This window comes from Anopheles marshallii, chromosome 2, assembly GCF_943734725.1.
Source record: "Anopheles marshallii chromosome 2, idAnoMarsDA_429_01, whole genome shotgun sequence".
NCBI classification, from domain to species: Eukaryota; Metazoa; Arthropoda; class Insecta; order Diptera; family Culicidae; genus Anopheles; species Anopheles marshallii.
Genome location: NC_071326.1, coordinates 8005377 through 8024499, shown reverse-complemented (window position 1 = coordinate 8024499; position 19123 = coordinate 8005377). Strand labels below are relative to the sequence as shown.

Genomic DNA, 19123 nt, shown 5'->3' with positions numbered 1-19123 from the left:
CTAGTGTAGGTAAGGTGTAAAACATGTACACAATTAGCACATCACGAATACAAGCGCCCGAGCGCCCTGATGCTGGCAAGCAGCGACAAATCACCATGAGGGATGAGATCATTCCGCGCACTTTTTGTTTCAATTTTGAACAAACTTTTGCTGCGCTGTAAAGATCCGATTCCACGATGCGTTTAGTATACTTAAATTCACCTAGTACAAAACATGGCTTCTACACTAATGGATCTTTGGGATTGACGGTGGATAGACATTACCACACCGACATAATTATTATTCACTTCGATTACCCAACCCTGCCATATGAGAAGTTTATTATTATCACCGCAGTAAGCACTGGAAGGGTTCCGCTTTTAAAGAAGTGCGTACCGTTTCGATGGTAAAGTGGCCGATACGTCGCCGTTGGCCATTGTGTGTGGGCCACACAATCACGTGGGCAGAACGGTGGAAAGGTGAGACTCACGTTGAATGATTAAGCGTGTTGTCTCTACTGTTGCATTCTCCTCGTATTACAATGCTTCTAACCTGCGGGCACACACACACAGGTGCCCCTTTGAGCCCATGTTGTTACCGAATGACGGCTAACCTTATTCTCACATCCGTTGGTGATGCTCCAACGCACGCACCGACTCCCCAAAAAAAACTCAACGCCTAAAGGGGAAAGTTAAGTGAAATCTTTCAACCCATTTTATTTTGACCGACCAAATATGCTATAACGGCTTCTGCCACTATTTTTCACCGTATTTTAACTAACTTAACTAACTAACTTTAACTTTATCACCATTAGTGATGCATTGTCTCTATTCTGTTGCCTTATCTTTATTTCCGTAGGTTATCCGGCTACCATTGAAAGCTAATTAAGCTCCCGAGTAAACTAATTTAAAAAAAAAAAACATCACCCGACCAACAAAATGAGCTCGTCCCAGTATTATCCATTCCAAGTAAGTATGTCCCACAAAACTGTCTCTCTGAACGATCGAGAGAAAAAATGTGTTGCATTCTGAATCACTAGTAGTTAATATGCGAAACGATCGCATGAATGCAGTCAATGCAGTGGTACGTGCATCATTGCCGCAACGCTTAGAGTAACATTCTCATACCAATACACGAAAGAATGCAGCTAAACGCACATGTATATATATATATATATAGCGAAGTACACAATACTATCGATTGTTTTTTTTTCCTTCTGGCCAACTAGTACTAAAAAACCTCTCACCCACGTTCCACTTGGCGGTGTGATAGTTGGCACGGTTCTAGTGTGATTAGATGACTCCAAGAAAACTTCATACTTGTGCATGACGTATTGTTTAAACCGCATTGAAGAATTTGCGATATTCAACGGCAGTGAGAACCAGTTTTCCAATAGACCATCGTCTTAAATATTGCATTCCAAAGACTTGTAGTTGTAGCGCGGGAATAACTCGTTATCAACACAGCTGATAACAAGCAAAGTAATTGAAACAGCTGATTTTTAATCACAATCATCTACCCGCTTGATTAGGATCTGTTTTCATCAAAACAATTTCATAACGCTCAATTGAATCAATGCTATCTGCCCATCTGGTGGGTGGCATAGTAGATGTGATGAGATCTGCCAAGCCCTCTTTGAGGGCCTCCCATATTTCGCCTTGACACAACAACAGTTCACAATTCTCAAAGCATGACATCATCACCGGCAGCCGATTGTTGGCCGACTGTGTCTCTTCAAGCCGCGGCCTTCATCACATTCCGCTTGCCCCGGCATAACGGAATGCGCATGGATGCGGTCGGAACCGGAAGACGAAAGCATTAGCAGATTTGTGTGTGTGTCCTTCCCCTTGGTGGCGTGGTGGTTGTGTGCGTCTAGCCAGCAAGGCGCCAACGATAGATAGCAGGATAACCCGCTGGGTGTGGGATATGTCGTTGTTATAATGGGTATAGCATTACTAAACCGGTAAAGTGTCTAACCATCACTCCAGGGAGTTGTTTGATGGATTAAGAGCACGATGGAGAATAAAAACGTCCACGACAATATGTGAAATATAAAAGTGGAATTTAGGACCGTTTACACTACCGCTTTACGAATCGATAGCAGTCATTATAAATGTTGTTTAGCGTAAATATTAAAACAACAGTAATACTATTTGCAAATATTGTCCCCATTGTAGACAAGAGTTGCAATATTTACAATTCCGACACGTACTGCATATTTCACAACAAAACACGAACTCGGTGAATCATCCTCTATAATTTTATACTAACCTCTACAGTTTAATACTGCAAACATCTATGACGAATCGTAATGCGCTTTAATCCAAAGCCAAACAGTCATGACTCGCTGACTCCCTCCGCAACACCAAATTCTTCACTACCAACCATCCTTAAAATTGTTCTGTTCCTTCTCCATTTCATCCCCCAAACCTTGGCCCCACCTCTGGTAAACCTTGAACGTGAACTACCTCATACTACGGCAGTCATAAAGCATGGTCAACACAACCATTCTCCGTGTCAGTTCTCATCCAATCATATGACAATCTCGATTCTCGGTCGTACGCTAAGATCAATTAAGCCGTAAAACTTCCGTGTCACACCAAAAGCACACGGTGACCTTTCTATGGATGTTACGGCATTATGTCTTTTGCTGACAAACAAAAACCATATTTCGACGGATGTTTTACAGGAAATATCTCACTATTTTCTGTGCCCCAGCACACACAATAGGTGTGCTGCAGTGGACTGGTGGTTTGCTATCGATTATTTTCGATGGCCCTTTTCTTCTGGGCACTGGCAAAAGGACCATATGGGCCGTTTGGAAATGGCGGTTTTGATAAGCTCAATCGCATGAAAGGGAAAGCGTGAATGAAGGTTAGCGGAAATAATCAATACAACCACACGCCAACGTTTTGAAGTCCCTCCCGATGGCCGGTTTGGCGGTTCATAATAAGTATTGGGAAATGCGGGGTGGGAAATCCACATTGACCCCAATTTACCACCCCGTTGGGTGGTGGAAAGCCTACAAACCTTTCGTGTGATGTGGCGGTACCAATTTGAGCTGGTAAAATATTCACCACACAATGAGTTGTAGGAACGTGCGCGTAATGATATCATTTGATTTTTTTTTTGTTTCTTTTCGGACGTAGTAGTTGTCGTCCATTTTTGTAGATCATATTGAGTAGTAGCATCGTATGGGTGTATGATTCCCAAAACTTTCAAAAAAGAAAGAAAGAGGAATGAGTCAATACCCGATAAAGCGCACGAACGATCATTTATCATCGTCATGCAGTAATTGTGGTTCGGAATGGGAATGATTCGTTAGTTTGCATAGAATTCACATAATGGAATTCCTCCATATACTAAAATTCCCACCCCCGCTATTAGTGACCACACTCGCTACTGAATAACACTGAACGTTCTGAACATGCAGACACTGAATAGTTCCTGCAGTCAACTCGTGCAAAGAACGCGCATTATGTTGCGCGGTCCACGTCATGGGGGTGGTTCCGGTGGGTATTTGTACGATCACTTCGATTCGATAGGCAGCAGCGTGTCCGATTCGTCCGACGAGGAGGAGGAAGAGCAGGAGGAGGAACAAGAATACGTTGAGGTACCGGTGAGTGAGGGACCTGAATGAAGATAAATTAGAAAAGCGTTGTAATGCAAGTTTCGCACGGTATGATGATTGTACTTTAAAGCCAGCCCGATTTCTTTTGATAGTCAAAATATTTAGTAACCTGTTTTTTTAAATTGATTTCCTCCTGTAGTGCACACCGACCGTCTACCCGGCCGATCCGTTCGATGCCAACGAGGATGCGGGCACGCTCCGTACCGCGATGAAGGGTTTCGGTACGGACGAGAAGGCCATCATCGAGGTGCTGGCCCGTCGCGGTATCGTCCAGCGGCTGGAGATCGCCCAAGCGTTCAAGACCTCATTCGGCAAGGATCTGATCAGCGATCTGAAGTCGGAGCTCGGTGGCAAGTTTGAGGATGTGATACTCGCGCTGATGACACCGTTGCCCCAGTTCTACGCGAAGGAGCTGCACGATGCCATCTCGGGCATCGGCACGGACGAGGAGGCAATCATCGAGATTCTGTGCACGCTGTCGAACTACGGCATCCGTACGATCGCCGAGTTCTACGAGCAGATGTACAACGTTTCGCTCGAGTCGGATCTGAAGGGTGACACTAGCGGTGCGTTCAAGCGGCTCTGTGTGTCGCTGGTGCAGGGTAACCGTGACGAGAACAATGTAAGTCGTTTGTTGAAATCATCGCGCCAAAGTACTCACTGGAGCTTGTTGTGTCCGTTTGACTTTAGGGCGTTGATGAGGGTGCAGCGGCAGCCGATGCACAGGCACTGTATGAAGCTGGCGAGGGCCAATGGGGTACGGACGAGTCCGTGTTTAACCAGATTCTGGTGACCCGCTCGTACCAGCAGCTGCGTGCCGTGTTTGACATCTACGAGAGCCTTGCCGGCCACCCGATCGAGGATGCGGTCAAGCGCGAATTCAGCGGCGCTATCGAGGAGGGCTTCAAGGCTATCGGTAAGTGGATTTTTGTACCAAGGTCAAGACGATAACGTAGACCATTAAGACTAATCAGCTTTTGTCATTACCCGGCTCATCAAACAGTACGTTGCGTTCGCTCGAAAGTCCAGTACTTTGCCAAGCGTCTGCACAACTCGATGGCCGGGCTCGGCACGAACGATAAGACGCTGATCCGCATCATCGTGAGCCGATCGGAGATCGATCTGGGCGACATCAAGGAAGCGTTCCAGGAGATGTACGGCAAGTCGCTCGAGTCGTGGATTAAGGTACGTTCCATTTCCTTACCGATCGATCTTCCTCCGTAAAGTCTAATACGCTCCCAAACACCAAAACCGAGATCAAACTAACGCGATCCTCTTTCTATGTGTTGCTTACACTCATACATTGTGTGACATTTCTACTACATCTCTGTCCAAGATACACATCATTCGCATCATTTTGACAACACGTTCAAAACACGACATTCGGAAAACGGCTAAGATACGCCGCCGGAGAATACGCACTTACTGCCTTCTGCTCATTTAACACAACCACCAACTATTGGCTACACACTCACGCCTCTTTTCTCAAGTGTGTAGATAACAGATCAGAATGATAAAATGTGTCCTAACAATCAACAAACAAACCCAAAATGGGTCAAATTCCTCCTTTTCAACCTCTTCTTTACCTCTACCAACGAGTATTTTCGTGTTTCCCATCAAACATCAGCCGAGTATGTTATGAGTTAAGAGCGCTGTTATTTTGTTTCAAAAGTCTGTTCTTTAAATTTTCTCTATTCGGTATGATAAATAATCGTTAAAAGTAGTGCTATAGTTCAATTTAGCGTTTGCAAACGTTATTTGTTACAATCAATGTGTCCCATTGCGTGCGCTGTAAAATATGCTGCTTTAGAACCGTTTGGACTCTGCCACTTTTAAATCATTCAACGGACGACAATACGACCCCCGAGACGACAAAAATCGTGTGTGTGTGTGTGTTTGCATTTCATTGGCGCAAAATCGCTTAAGTGTTATCCCCTCGTTACTTGCTTACAATTGGCACGATCTGATCCCAACGTCCCTTTTGAAGCAACATATTTCGCTAGCAGCTAGGGGCGATCTCACTCTTTAAAATGTCCACCCTCCCCCCAAAAAAAAAAAAACAATGCTAATTGAATGAACAAATTGTATATTGCTTCTATGCTTGGAAAAAAAACCACAATCCGTTTTACTACTGCTGCTGTTTTTCCAGGGTGACACATCGGGCGATTACAAGCGCGCTCTGTTGGCAATTTCCGGCTACCGGTGAACGTTTTGTTATAAGTTGTGCCTACTAAAGCAAAGCAAATTGCAAACACCGCCAACCTCAATAAGTAATAGGAACGAAGAATGTGGACAGATTTGTTTGTTAGGAACGGCTTGTTCTCCGACGGTTATAGATAGGGTTGTTTTCTATCATCTACCGCTGCCAACATCGATTCTACCGATGAACAGTTAACAAGGGAAAGTTTTAATGTAATTTTTTAACAGCAAGTATCTCAACAGACTATCTCAGTATGCATCACTATTAACCGTCGCCAACACGAGTGGCACGTAATCTCACATCACAACATATTCTTATCTCTCTGTGTGAGGGAAGGTTCGTTTGCAAACGAAACTTTAATGCCCTCGTCTTATAAAAACCACCATAAATCCCATAACGAAAAGCTTCTCTACCCTCACTACTCTTAAATAGGGTTCATTTGTACTTTAAAATGCATATTTTGTCCTTCGCACAGTGTTTACCATCTTCTGTACACAGGTGTTGTTTATTTAGAATTGTATAATCATGTGCCTTGACGAAATATATGCGTATATGCCACCCACACCTACCAGTTGTACCGCTTGTACAGGCCAATTTAAGCAGAGAAATAGCAGTTCAATTTTCAGTTTACCTGTTTTGCACGCAAAAAAGCTATTGCTCACTGTGGTTAGTAGTAGAAGTAGTAGTAGCAGTTGTAGAGTTGTGTGACGCAAAATTTAAGTTCTTTTCCATCCGTGTGCAGGATTAAACTGTTTAATAAATCTTAAATGTGAACACACACCTCCAGTAGCAGCGACGTTCATAAACGAAAATTGCTAGGTTTTACTGTATCTTCCTATTGTAATGCCTTTCAGTGTGCATCTCTCGGTGTGTTGTGAAACTTTATTTCGCTTTTTTCTGTGTGTTTAAACGTATAAGAACGGTCATCGTTCGCTGTAGCAGCATGTACTCCTTATTACTAATATGCAAAAGTATTAATAATATACCGGTGAACGCCTTGGTTGTAGTAATGCAACTTCAAGGAAACGCTACCGCGGATGGTTTAACACCCAGTTAACATTATTGCAACCGTAACCGTACTGCAAATTAAATTGAGTGTTTTTTTTTCTCTTTTTTCTCTCTTTTTCACCCCGTTTTTTTACTGTACCCACCCCCCATTTTTGTGTGTTTTGTACGCGTTCCGCGAACCCTACAGGAGGATCTTGGAGGCGATAATGCTAATTTGCTGTACCACTTGGCCGCTTACTAAAATACCATTTCCTCTTTCCCCGAAACATTAAACACGCACACTTCTAATCGCAACGTTCTTATCGTTGGTGATGTGATGTGATGATCTTCGTAGGTTGAAGAAGATCGCTAACCCTACCGCTCAGATCGCTACATTTCAAGAGTTCGTTGTGTTTTAAAGAAAACAAAAAGCTTACTTACGTTCGTTTGATCAAGTGTGTTGGATGTAATGGGTCCCGGGTCAAGTTCTCTGTCACTGGTGTTGCTGGTATTATTGCACCATATTCGGGTCCGCGCTGTTAGTGTAGTGCCTTGCGTATATAGATATGCCCCGTTTTCTCATGTCTGTTGTTTTTGGGCCCAAAAAAACCGTCCATCTCTTTCGCAGGAGGATGTCGGAGGGGATCTTGGCGACCTCCTGGCTACATTGGCCTCGTTCTAAGTGCAACCTGCAAACAGTATGCATTTAAAAATAAGCAAAATCAAAGCAAAAGCATTCAAAAATCATTACAACAAAGACGATAAGCTGATGTTAGTTGGTGCGTACGCAGTCAAATACTTCTAAACGGGCAACGCAATATTTTAAACCTTCCTTTAAAGCAAACAAACAAAAACCCGTCTTCTGTTGTGCCCTTTTTTTGGGGTTTGCCTTTTTGGTTCATTGTGATTTTATCGCCGCACACGGTTTTTTAAAGTGTAACACGAATGTCAAAGCAATTCACATGTTATTGGATAAATATAATTGATGTTTACTATAAAGTATCTCTTGTTTTGTCGTTAATGTTAATCATGGACATCACATTTAATATTGGCGTTCGATAACTAATCAATACACGCAACAACAATCTAACAAACCACCGGATAGCGAAACTAAACGTGCGCTTTGTTCTCCAATCTCTCTTCTTCCAGGACGATATTGGAAGTGATCTAGGCAACTTGCTTGCTGAGCTTGCCACTTATTAAATCATATCTCCCTCATTCCCGATGTATTCGAGTGCACTAACGGTTTGCTAAGAGTTCGACGTAAAACACTGCTACTCTTATTATGGTGTAGAGCACAACAGCTACTTCTCAAAACATTCCTTGCGCCTTCCGTGTGTTTGATGATGTGAAAACGTTAATACTCGTTGGTTATAATGCAGAGCTAATTATAAAAGACAATCCATAACAATCGTGCTTTGTTGTTTGCTAAACAGGTACAGAGTGGTAGAATAATGTGTGTCATAATTTCCTACCTTTACGTCAATTGGTCCCTCGCCCACAATTTCATGTGCAGCACCGCACAGCACCAAATCGATTGTTGAACGAACTTTTACTCCTTTCAGGACGATCTGAGCGGTGACTATCGTGATGTGTTAGTCACGCTAACATCCTATTGAATCACGTTGTGGTCCGCCTGTTTTGGGAGATTCATCTCTGCAAAGTTTCAGGGTCTGCACCGGTTTGATAGCTTAAGGTCACTCACCCAGTGCATTAATAAATGTTTCTCATGCTCTTTTGCGGAATCGTTTATCCGTTGCTTTTAAATTGCTCGCTTGTTGATACCTCTAATGCCCGCCGTCTCGATACGAAACGGTACCGTAATGTGTGGCAGAAAGTGTCCTTTTTCTATGGACGCCACATAGCTTGGTTGGTGTTCGGTATGGGAATCGTAGTTGCTTTCATCTCGTCCGAGAAGTATTCGCTGATTAATCTTGTGCGTGTGGCTGCCACCCAGTGCGGCCACTATCTGCGGTGCTTCCGTACGTTCGAAACTGTCCGTATCCGAAATGCGTGTCGTCACATCGTTCGTGACAATAACCTTCCGATGGGGAAGCAGGAAGAAACGGATTTATTATTTCGTGTTCGAAAGAAAGGGGTAAAATGGATTTGTTCTACGCTTACCACACAACCGAATTTATTGGCGAGTTTATGCAACGGGGTAAGTATTTCGTGGAGACGCTTGACGCGCTTCATCGAGCGTGTGATCGTACTCCTTATGAGAAACGAAAGCGAATCAAGTATGATCAGTTTAATCTGCAAGATAGTTCAAACATTAAACAATTTTAAACCACCACAATAGAACACACATACCTTCTCACCATCGTAAAGTTTGTTCTGCAGTATAGCTATTGCTTCCAGAATTTGTGTACAATTCGCCACGTGCGAATAGAGGATACCATCTAGAGCGGTCGCTTCCGAAAAGCCGGCCAGAATTTCGTCCGGATCCAGCTTGTGCAGTAGCGCAATGTTCGTACAATGGGTATGGCATGCTTGGGCCATTTCTGTAACAAAACATTAGCTGGAGATGTTTATGTATAGTTTATGTTATCATAATAAACTGTTTACCTCGCACTCGCTGTGGACAAAATCCGTAATTAGTATCCAGATAAACAGCTCGTCCTTGTAAGCCTCCGAGCCTTCGAGGTATTTGTACGTTTACCGAAAGCTGCAAGCTGCCAAAGAAGATACATTCAGTTCAAATGCACAGCAGATTAATAACCTTCAGTGCGTAATTCGTACCACAGTTGTGTTTTCCCACTACCGGGAGGTCCGCACAATTCAGTGATCATGCCCTCGGAAATGCCACTACCGAGCGCAAGATCCAAATCTTTGCAGAACGTCACCAGCCCGGTTCGGTTCTCCTCTTGCTTCCACATATCGAGGGCTGATGTTTTAAACATAGGCTGAAACACAAGAATGATTTCTTAGCAGATCGTGTCCGTTTTGGTCCCTTATATTGCGGTTGTGAGAGTCTTACCATATTACAATAACTTCGATCGGATCGATCGGTCGGTTAGCTTAAGTGCTACAGGAACAGCTACAAAACGTGCGTAGTTCACACTTGTGCACTCTACACTAGTTATAAGCAATTCAATTCTTTTAAAATATCGTCACAAAACATTCATTCTAATTACTTTTAACAGTGAACGATGGTAGACACATATTTTAGCTTCGCGCGTTTTTCCAACGAATTGTTTGCAATCATGGACGTCAAACTCGCAGCAAGACAGGCAAAACTGAACTGTCAAACTTCGTCAAGGCTGGCATAAACGGTTGCAATTTCGTGTTTGCAAAATCAAAGGAAAAGTATGTGATTTGAAAATTATGCACCGTGATCGCGATCGTGCAGGTGATCAAACATATGAAACACACATAACCCGATCGTTCACAATGTTTATGCAGTTAGAAAGCACACGTGAACTAACAAAGAAATATCAAAATTATAAAACAATATCATCGCAATATTATTTAGTTAGAAAATCGAATTTTATTAAGTTTTGCACAACATTCCCTAGAAAAATATAATTGTCCGTAAAGCGACAGCAACGATTACGGGCTGTCGACAGAACACGCGGGTAATTTATAATTGTTCACTCGTAAAACGTGTGGCAGTGGTAGTCAAACATCTAGTCTCTCTATTTCTCTCACCGCTACAGAAAGGGCAAAACGCGCAACGGAACTCAATTCCAATCAAACTACTTTGTAAAACTAAATTGGGACACAAAAAAAAAGGAAGCCTACATACCTTCACTTAAACGCTAAGTATTACACAAATTCGCAAAACATTGCATAGGAAATCATAAAATTAAAGTACATTTTGTACTTTTTAGCCACACCGTATGAGTGATTGCCGTTAGTCTAGCCGCTTTTAAATTAATATTTCAAAACCAACGTTTGTGGCTCCTACCTAATCGTTGCACGTAGAACACAAACATTGCATCATGATTGACAAATTTAGTTAGGGGAAATATGATAAAATTAGCAAAAAAAAGAAACCAGTGCGATTAATGTTTGATTGCACTTATTCTAGCCGGTCCGAATCGTTACGGATTGTACTCAGGATCGTAATCGTCCTCCAGGGAAGGATCTCTGGTCGGTGGGGTGGTCGTGGTGGTGCTACTAGTGCCAGCTGCTGCATTCCGATCGAATCGCTCATACACCTTCACATATCCTCCGACTCGTCCCGTCGGATAGTCAGTGTGGAAGAACGAGGCTTTTTCCTGGTAAATCGAGAGGAAATCTTTGATTTGCGGTTCGAGCACATCGAACGTAACGACGTGCGTAGGTAAAGCGCTGATCGGATGCACCGGCAAGTTCCTGCGTATCCAGCTCATCGGATTAGCGTAAAACTGATCCGCCTCGTCGACGTAGTTCGGCTGGTCGGTCAGATTTGGTTCGCAACGCAGAAAACGCATGGTCACATTTTGATGCACGTGGCTGTAGAACGGTGTCGAGTGGCAAGGCATCAGGAAGAACATTTTGGCGGGATTATTAAACTCGTCCCGATAGTCCTTTGCGGTGGTAGCAAGGTAAGGCATCACGTCCATCGTGCCGCGCTGATGTACGAGCCCGGTATAACCCGCCATCAACCCATTCACTGACACGATCAGCAGTGCGGTAAACCAAATGATTTTACTGCAAAATAGTACATTAAGTTAACTAAATCGATGTATGTTTGGGTCCAGCAGTCGCCTTACCTGGAAGCTTTGCGGCTCCAACGAACGAGATAATCCACCGTAATGAACAAACACAACGGCAGCACTGGCAGCAGGAAGCGGAACTCTTTGTGGGACAGTAACGAATACACCGCCACGGTGAAAAACACCGACAACAACAGAATAGCTCGCTCTTTGTACACCTTTCGATGGCGTAGGGTTTCGTACGATGCCAGTAGGAATGGCAGCAGGCAGATTCCAAGCACAGTCGGCAACCCGGCATACACATACCAATACCATGGATGCTCTCCGTAGAAGCTTCCTACACCTTGCAGCACGTTGTACTTCAGGAACTCGTAGAACGTAAAGACGACCGTCCCGTGGAAGTAGCTATCCACGCTCACGCACAGCGCACCCGTCACCAGGCCAATCAGCAGATAGCGCTTCAGCAGCAGCTCCCAAGTCGGATGGGAAGACTTTTTGATGTGATACAAACACAACGGTATCCACGGGAGGACCGAAGTCGGTCGGAGATAGAAGGATAATGCCACCGGCCACAAGAACCGCGTACATTCCGAGCTCCAAGGGAAGTAACTGAGCGCAATCATGGAGAGGGAGGTTTCCAGCGTGTTGGCCAGCGTGCGCGATCCTACATAGAACCAGCACCAGGAAGAAGCGAGCAAAAACGTGGACCATTTGGTTCGGTTGCACCACACATGGAAACGGTAGTCCGCGTACGCGCTGAGACATGCTTGTAATAGGCGAGGCAACAGTGTTAGCAATTCCACCGAGTCTAACCCAAACAGTGCCAACAGTTTGTACAACCCGGCAAATAGCGCCGGATACACGTAACTTCTAATGCCGGCCGTCCATTCCCAGGTCATGTGGCCATAGCTGAAAATAGCAAAAAGGAAAAAAAGGTAAAGTATTTGTATAACGAAACGAAAGAGACCAGCGTGGGTCACACCTACCCAAAAGCGAGATGATGGGCCACCTCGAGACTTTGCCAGTACTCATCGGGAACGAACCAGCTCGCAACGAGAAAAACTGACGCAACGCGTACCGCAACGAAAAACCAAAACGTTTTGTTCCACATTTGCGCGTGCGATGGTTGATGCAGCGCTCTCTGGTTTATGTTGCGAAGGTAGTCTTTCTACTTGGGACCACCGCTAAGGCGCTTCGAACACGCGCTTCACCTTTTCACCACCAGCGAAGCAGCAGCAGCAGGGGCAAACAACGCGCACGCACACATACACGCAATGTGTATGTGTCGGTTTGTTGGGGAGGTTCACGGTCAAACTACCGGTTTCGATTGTGTGCTATTGTTTCACTTCCAGCGTACGATCCACGTGTTTGCGATGCACACTGCACACTCTGCTGAAAGTGTCGCGTAACTCACTCACCGTTGGTCAACGCGCTTAACCCCCTCCGGGAATGCGTGCAGCGCAAAAACGTCCACAAACTGTCCGCACTGTCCGCGGACGCGACCAAAAATAAACTTATGCTCTACTCCGGCTACGGTGCGTGACGTTTTGTTTTGCCTCTTCGCGGCGTGTGTGATGATGACGTAACCGTTGAGCGCAACGAAAAGAAAACGAAATGGCGGTTGTTTAAATCACCTCTCGATGCGATCGTCTCGAGGGATGAAATTTTTCATCTTTTGTGCTTTGATGCAAGACAACAATTAAAATGCACATGCTTGATTGTTGGTTTCAATTCCAATTATTTAAACTGTGCAGTTGAGTTAAAATAACACAAAGCGTATGGTGAAATTGATTGAAATCGTTCACACAATGGTTGTGGCGTGTACTAAAATTGTTTAGACCATACAAACTTTGCCAGAGTAATGAACTTTTGGGTGTAAACACAACGGTATGTTTGGCCTCTGTCAACCGAGTTCTAAAAATTCCAAGTAAAGAAAACACAAAACTCGGCGCACTTTTCTGCTGGTGTTGCATATTTAGTGTGTCCAATTCTCTGAATAAAAATGGCTGCTAATAATACGGCCAACATAAGTGTTGACGATGGCATTCCGATGGATTTCTTAGCCGAAATGCATGTGGCCATGGATTGTTTGCCGGTGGACGAAGAGGAAGCGAGCCGTATAATAGCGGAAAAGCTACGGAAGGAACACCAGGAACGCAATGCAGAGCGTGTGAGACAGTTTAACAATGCTTGGAACATTCAACCGATAGACTGCAATGAAACAACGTCGAGACGCGCAGTGCCACACAACAGTTCTGGCGTTAATGGACCGATAGAGAAGATTCCGGTGCGAGATCCACGGATCGTTGCTAGAAGCACGCAATCATTGCTTGAGGATTGTGCCAAGCACCGTCCGCCTTATACCGGGATCGTACAATTGCCACCAGCCGCAGAGCAACAGCTTGATGCATTAATTCACGAGCGAGCTTTGGCACGATTGCATGCATCGAACACGCGTGATAATAGTGAGGTGAACGAACAGGGTGAACCTCACATTACGGAACATTCAAGGGTACCGAATCGCCAACCACCTGCTTCCGGGCAACATTCACTCGGAGCTGGACGGACACGTTCGCGGGGCCGTCGATCTCGGCGCCACTCACGTAGCGCGTCCAGGAGTCCGTCCCATCGTCGGCGTCGAAAGCATCCACGTTCCAGGAGCCGACACCGGAGCCCATCCTACTCCCGCTCACGATCCAGTTCCTGCAGCTCGGAACATTCCCACGGCACGGTGGATTCGCGCGGAAGATCATCCCGTAAAAACAATATGGATCCAGCGACCATGCTGCAATCGGTAATGGCAATGACTATGCAGATCTTTAGCCAGGCTGGTACATTCCTCAATGGCCAGGCTGGTAATCCCATGGCATTGCCCAATCGTGTGCCGTATCCTGCTGTGGAATCCATCCCGGGAACGATGGTGGACGATGCACTGCGGTTCGCACCTTCTGCCTTTCGCAATATGTTTGCAAATCAAACCGCGAGTACACAAGCGACCCAGCTAGACGATCGGGCAAATGTTGGCAGCGATATGTCTACAATTGTCGTTGAGGACGATGATCTACCTAATCACCCAAAGTATGATGTGTCGACAGAGGTAAGAACGTTGTCTAGGTGGAGTATAACAATCAGCAGATTGTTTTAAATGATCCATTTATGTTGCAGTTATTCCTCGAAGGTAAACTCAGCTTCACCGATTTCCTTTCCATGAAGCCATCCGCCAGAAGTGGCCAGATTGCCCCTGTCGATCCGAAAGGTACTTTGAAGTGGTCTTCTTTTCCCGTCCTTGGTCAATATTAAATCCTCTATCATTTACTTCAGTTCCTAAGCGAATCAACGAGGCCATAACCATACTGGAGCACCAAGATGCGAAGAAGCAATCGGCTCGCTTCCTATACGTTCCGCCAACCTTTTACGGTAGCGATACCAACAGCAAAGAGGAACACCAACGTTCTCCACTGATTTGGAACAATCAGAACGTGTTGTTTCCATTTACGTCTCACGCAAAGGAGGCCAAATTGTGCCAACCATTTGGAAATGTAAACGCAAAACTTAAGGAACTAACAGAAAAGCTGGGCCTAGACGAGGGCATCGTTTCGCAGCAGCTCGAAAAGGTAATGCAGAGAACTGCTGCTGCCGTGGAACAGAATACCAACTATCGGTCCGCACCCGATGCATTATCGTCATCTTCCCGGATCCAGGCCATCACAACAGTGTCGCCCAAGCCCGGTAGTGGCAAAGTGCGACACCTGATTGATCGCACTGTACAGACGGACGGGTATGCCTGTATGCAGTGTGTCGCACGGAACAACAAAACGTTCATTACCACATCCACACAAACCAGCCCTCCCGTCATGCGGAAAGACTCAGAAGTACAAACGAGCGGTCCACCACTGTCCGGTCCCAACGTCATCTCGCTGGACGGTTTGAATGCAACCCAAATCGAAACGGTCGATGCGATCGTACGTTTCATCCGTACTCGGCAGATAGCCGGTTCTATCGAAAGTGTACAGCATGCGCTACGCAATGATCGGGTCACTGCGGCCGGAATGACTCCAACGATTCAGCACAATGCTCAACGGCTGCTGTCGCAGGTGAAAGCAGATCTGCAGCGTTCCGAACCTAACGCCGACAGCAGTCAGACACACTACGGGAACATGCAACTACAACATTCGTCATCCCATTTACCGCAGTTTCAGTACGCATCGTCAAGAGATCCACGTTTCCAACACCCAGGCAGCGGTATAACGAGAACGTTCCGCACTACGACCACCACCATGGCTGAGCAGATTATTCCGGCAGGCTATGAAAGCCAACCGGCGATGTCCAGAAAAATGAAGAAAAAAATGAAACTCCAACAACAGCAGCGTTGGTGAAATCATGTTCAGACAATCCGTGATGAATAACATTATTGCTTCCGCGTGCGATGCGCGCCTTCAAATCATGAATATTTTAATAGTCGTTACAAAATTAAACGTAAGTTTCTTCTTCCTCATTTTTACGTTACATTTTTCATTCCATCTTTTTATTGAATTATCTGCGTTGGAAATTCTCACAATAAACATTCTTATTCAAAATTTTTTGGTTTAAACTTCTTTGCCCACTCAAAGTTCAGCAAGTCGTATTAAAAATGTCAGTTTTCCACGAAACTCGGTTCAGCTCCTCCATTCCCAGCTGCATCCAATCTCCAACACAGGTTTAGCTCCACTTAATACATTTAACGGGCTCTAGCTGTATTCCTCTAAGCCACGAGGTCGCTGTCGAGCATCCTTGCTTTTACGGCCTCTCCTCTAACATGTGTTTTGTTATGTTCAATCCAAGAAGCCTACAAGTTATCGCTTCATAGAAGTATTCGATGCTGATGATACTACGACCGCTAAAAGAACCTGTTTTTGGTTCCAACAGTGACACTATGGCCAAAATCAACAAAAAACAAAAGATGATATACTCGCGAATATTTTCGTGAAGACATGATTATGATTTTCCTGTTCTGATAGCCTTAACAAAAAGAGGACGTTCCTTACGAAAGCAATTCTGCGTAATGATGCAACCTGTTTGAAAAAGCTCTATAATTCAAGCAATTTTAACACATAATTAGTCCGTTTGTATTTAAACGATTCGTATCACAGAACATTTCGTAATACTAGAGAAAAAATCTTTACACATGTATTGCGTTTAGTTTGTATTTATTTTATTTCATCACCACTACATTCACCTTATAGAGAAAAAAGGTACATCTTCGACCTCATTTTTCCGACCCAAAATTTCGCGTATGCATTTGCTTGCTGCGCCTTTCGGAATTATTACACCTACTGGACCAACTACTTCGACCCGACTCCGACCCGCACTCACTGTACCCACGAGTAAGAATAGTTTTTCCTTTTTTGCATCTACTAAACCATCTTGGACCCATGGGTCGACCCGCGTGTCACTAGTTCCTACCCCACAATCTGATAACGATTATCTACGGGTGAAATTATTTTTCTAAGCTTTTCCACCAACATCCCGTGATGGCTGCTTTGCTGTCCAATACACATTTCCTGCTTTTTGGATGGTACCTTCCAATCGATGTCGTGACAGCTATAATAAAAACGAAACAAAATGTCATGAAATGGTTAGTCTCTTGTGGCTCACATTTACCGATTAAAATGAAGAAAATAAACACACGCATGTAAGACTAAAGACATCGTTATCAGAATGAAATCTTTTCAATCACTATTGATCAGTCGGGAAAAGAAGACATAATAAAAATAATTTTCATCAGCTTGCAACATTTGCAGAAGTTAGTTTACATCTTCGTGTTTGTTTTCTTGTAATAATAGTATTTAAATCTATTTTTACGTACCTGAACACAAAATTACTCGGTGGCTCTATCTTCGCAGCAAGGTTAACATTTTGGCCTGTTCTGGCAAGACGATTCGCTGTTGCTAAGACGTTCGAGAATGTTGTTTTATCCAGGCTTCTTTTAGCATTTACGGGGACGCATCATACAGTCGAAGCCAAGATAAGATGAGACCTGTAATTGAAAACAACAGTACATTTCAAACAAAATTTGTAAGACTTTCGGGTTGGCGGCGGCGATGGCCACTTCATTTTTTGTCAATAATTAAGTCAGAAACAGTTTTGTCGATCACAGGTTGTCTTCAGTCGGGAAAAGAAGACTTTGAATTTAAATTAGATTTCATCAGGTATACACGAAGTTGTGATCGTTTGAACTTATAGTTTAATATTCAAATTAATCATCATCCAGGATAATTACCTTAATTCACCTGATTGAGTTGCATTTGAAGAATCAGCCCATTGGCTATCTGAAATATTGAACAATAAATACTATTTTAATAATTATGAATGCAATACAAAGTTGTGCATGTGCATGTGAAAAAAATGTTTCAGAAAGTGGTGAGAAGTTATAATCAAAAAAATCATAAACACGGACCAAATAAATTTCATCACAAAATAATCTATATAGCAATTATGTTATTAACATGATACGTACCGTTGCGTTAAAGTCTTTTAGTATTCCCTGTCGCGCATTCTATTTTGCATGTCCAAATATATCTAGCCATCATGGCATTACTACCATGCGATCTGTAAGATTAATGATGAACCAATCACGAATTAGTTTACATTTCGCTAATTATGGAACTCAAAGATATAAACAATTCCATTGAATTGTAAAATGGTACCTACCAATTTATTTCTTGGACTTTATCCGTCTGAATAGGACCCACGTTTCAAATCACATCTAACCAACGCCATTGGGTTGACAATGATTGTAGTGCCACATTCTAAGAATGACGCAGTTCGAATAGATTCAATAATCATCCTGCGGAAGTTTTAAATATAATATTAAGAAATGTGAATAACAATATAATTTTGGATCAATAAATATATGTGTTGCGGTATGAGTCAGAACAAATGATCTTGATAGATTCATCTGCAGCCGAAAATTTTATATCATTTTCAATCAAACGGTAATTATTTATCATCACAAAAATGCGATCTACGCAAGATATTGGATTGAGGGGCGCTTACTGTAAGAGTTTCTTACCATTTGTGCAGTTGTAATTTGAAGCAGATCGTTCGCATTTTCTAGAATCCATTCTGCTGATGAACTGAGAACCGCTGCAGATCTGTAAAAGAGTAAAGAATAACAATCATAGAGATTTTGCTTTAAGATACATAACGCTCAATAAATGTATTTCTTGCCGCATGTATCAGAACAAATGATCTTGATAGATTCATCTGCAGCCGAAAATTTTATATCATTTTCAATCAAACGGTAATTATTTATCATCACAAAAATGCGATCCACGTCAAGGTATTGGATTGAGGGGCGCTCTTACTGTAAGAGTTTCTTACCATTTGTGCAGTTGTAATTTGAAGCAGATCGTTCGCATTTTCTAGAATCCATTCTGCTGATGAACTGAGAACCGCTGCAGATCTGTAAAAGAGTAAAAATAACATTCATAGAGATATTTTTGCTATAAGATACATAACGCTCAATAAATGTATTTCTTGCCGCATGTATCAGAACAAATGATCTTGATAGATTCATCTGCAGCCGAAAATTTTATATCATTTTCAATCAAACGGTAATTATTTATCATCACAAAAATTCGATCCACGTCAAGATATTGGATTGAGGGGCGCTCTTACTGTAAGAGTTTCTTACCATTTGTG

General features: G+C 43.5%; 4 protein-coding genes and 1 non-coding gene across 6 annotated transcripts; 2 read left to right on the top strand and 3 right to left on the bottom strand.

Moving 5' to 3' along the window:
- The first annotated feature begins 917 nt into the window (after positions 1 to 917).
- Positions 918 to 8416, top strand: LOC128707210 (annexin B9). Of its 2 annotated transcripts, none has more exons than XM_053802161.1 (5): positions 918 to 947; positions 3750 to 4232; positions 4301 to 4526; positions 4614 to 4795; positions 8363 to 8416. In XM_053802161.1, the coding sequence occupies exons 1-5, from the start codon at positions 918 to 920 to the stop codon at positions 8414 to 8416; spliced, it is 975 nt and encodes a 324-aa protein (XP_053658136.1). The 2 variants fall into 2 exon arrangements, with proteins under 2 accessions (XP_053658136.1, XP_053658135.1); XM_053802160.1 differs by lacking the exon at positions 8363 to 8416 and adding an exon at positions 5760 to 5816.
- A 143-nt stretch (positions 8417 to 8559) lies between these two features.
- LOC128708815 (DNA repair protein RAD51 homolog 3-like) lies at positions 8560 to 9700 on the bottom strand. The gene is made up of 5 exons (XM_053803796.1): positions 9540 to 9700; positions 9366 to 9472; positions 9111 to 9301; positions 8922 to 9053; positions 8560 to 8838 (listed from the first exon to the last, which is right to left on the bottom strand). Exons 1-5 carry the CDS (start codon positions 9698 to 9700, stop codon positions 8560 to 8562), a joined length of 870 nt encoding a protein of 289 aa, XP_053659771.1.
- Positions 9701 to 10843: 1143 nt separating this feature from the next.
- On the bottom strand, positions 10844 to 12551 carry LOC128709894 (GPI mannosyltransferase 3). The gene is made up of 3 exons (XM_053804931.1): positions 12427 to 12551; positions 11498 to 12349; positions 10844 to 11435 (listed from the first exon to the last, which is right to left on the bottom strand). The coding sequence occupies exons 1-3, from the start codon at positions 12549 to 12551 to the stop codon at positions 10844 to 10846; spliced, it is 1569 nt and encodes a 522-aa protein (XP_053660906.1).
- An 891-nt stretch (positions 12552 to 13442) lies between these two features.
- Positions 13443 to 15816, top strand: LOC128708900 (uncharacterized). Its single transcript, XM_053803880.1, has 3 exons — positions 13443 to 14537; positions 14606 to 14696; positions 14762 to 15816. The coding sequence occupies exons 1-3, from the start codon at positions 13443 to 13445 to the stop codon at positions 15814 to 15816; spliced, it is 2241 nt and encodes a 746-aa protein (XP_053659855.1).
- A 2008-nt stretch (positions 15817 to 17824) lies between these two features.
- Positions 17825 to 17896, bottom strand: LOC128710529 (small nucleolar RNA U18). The gene has a single exon (XR_008409905.1). It is a non-coding gene; the product is annotated as a small nucleolar RNA U18 (small nucleolar RNA).
- Between the last annotated feature and the right edge of the window lie 1227 nt (positions 17897 to 19123).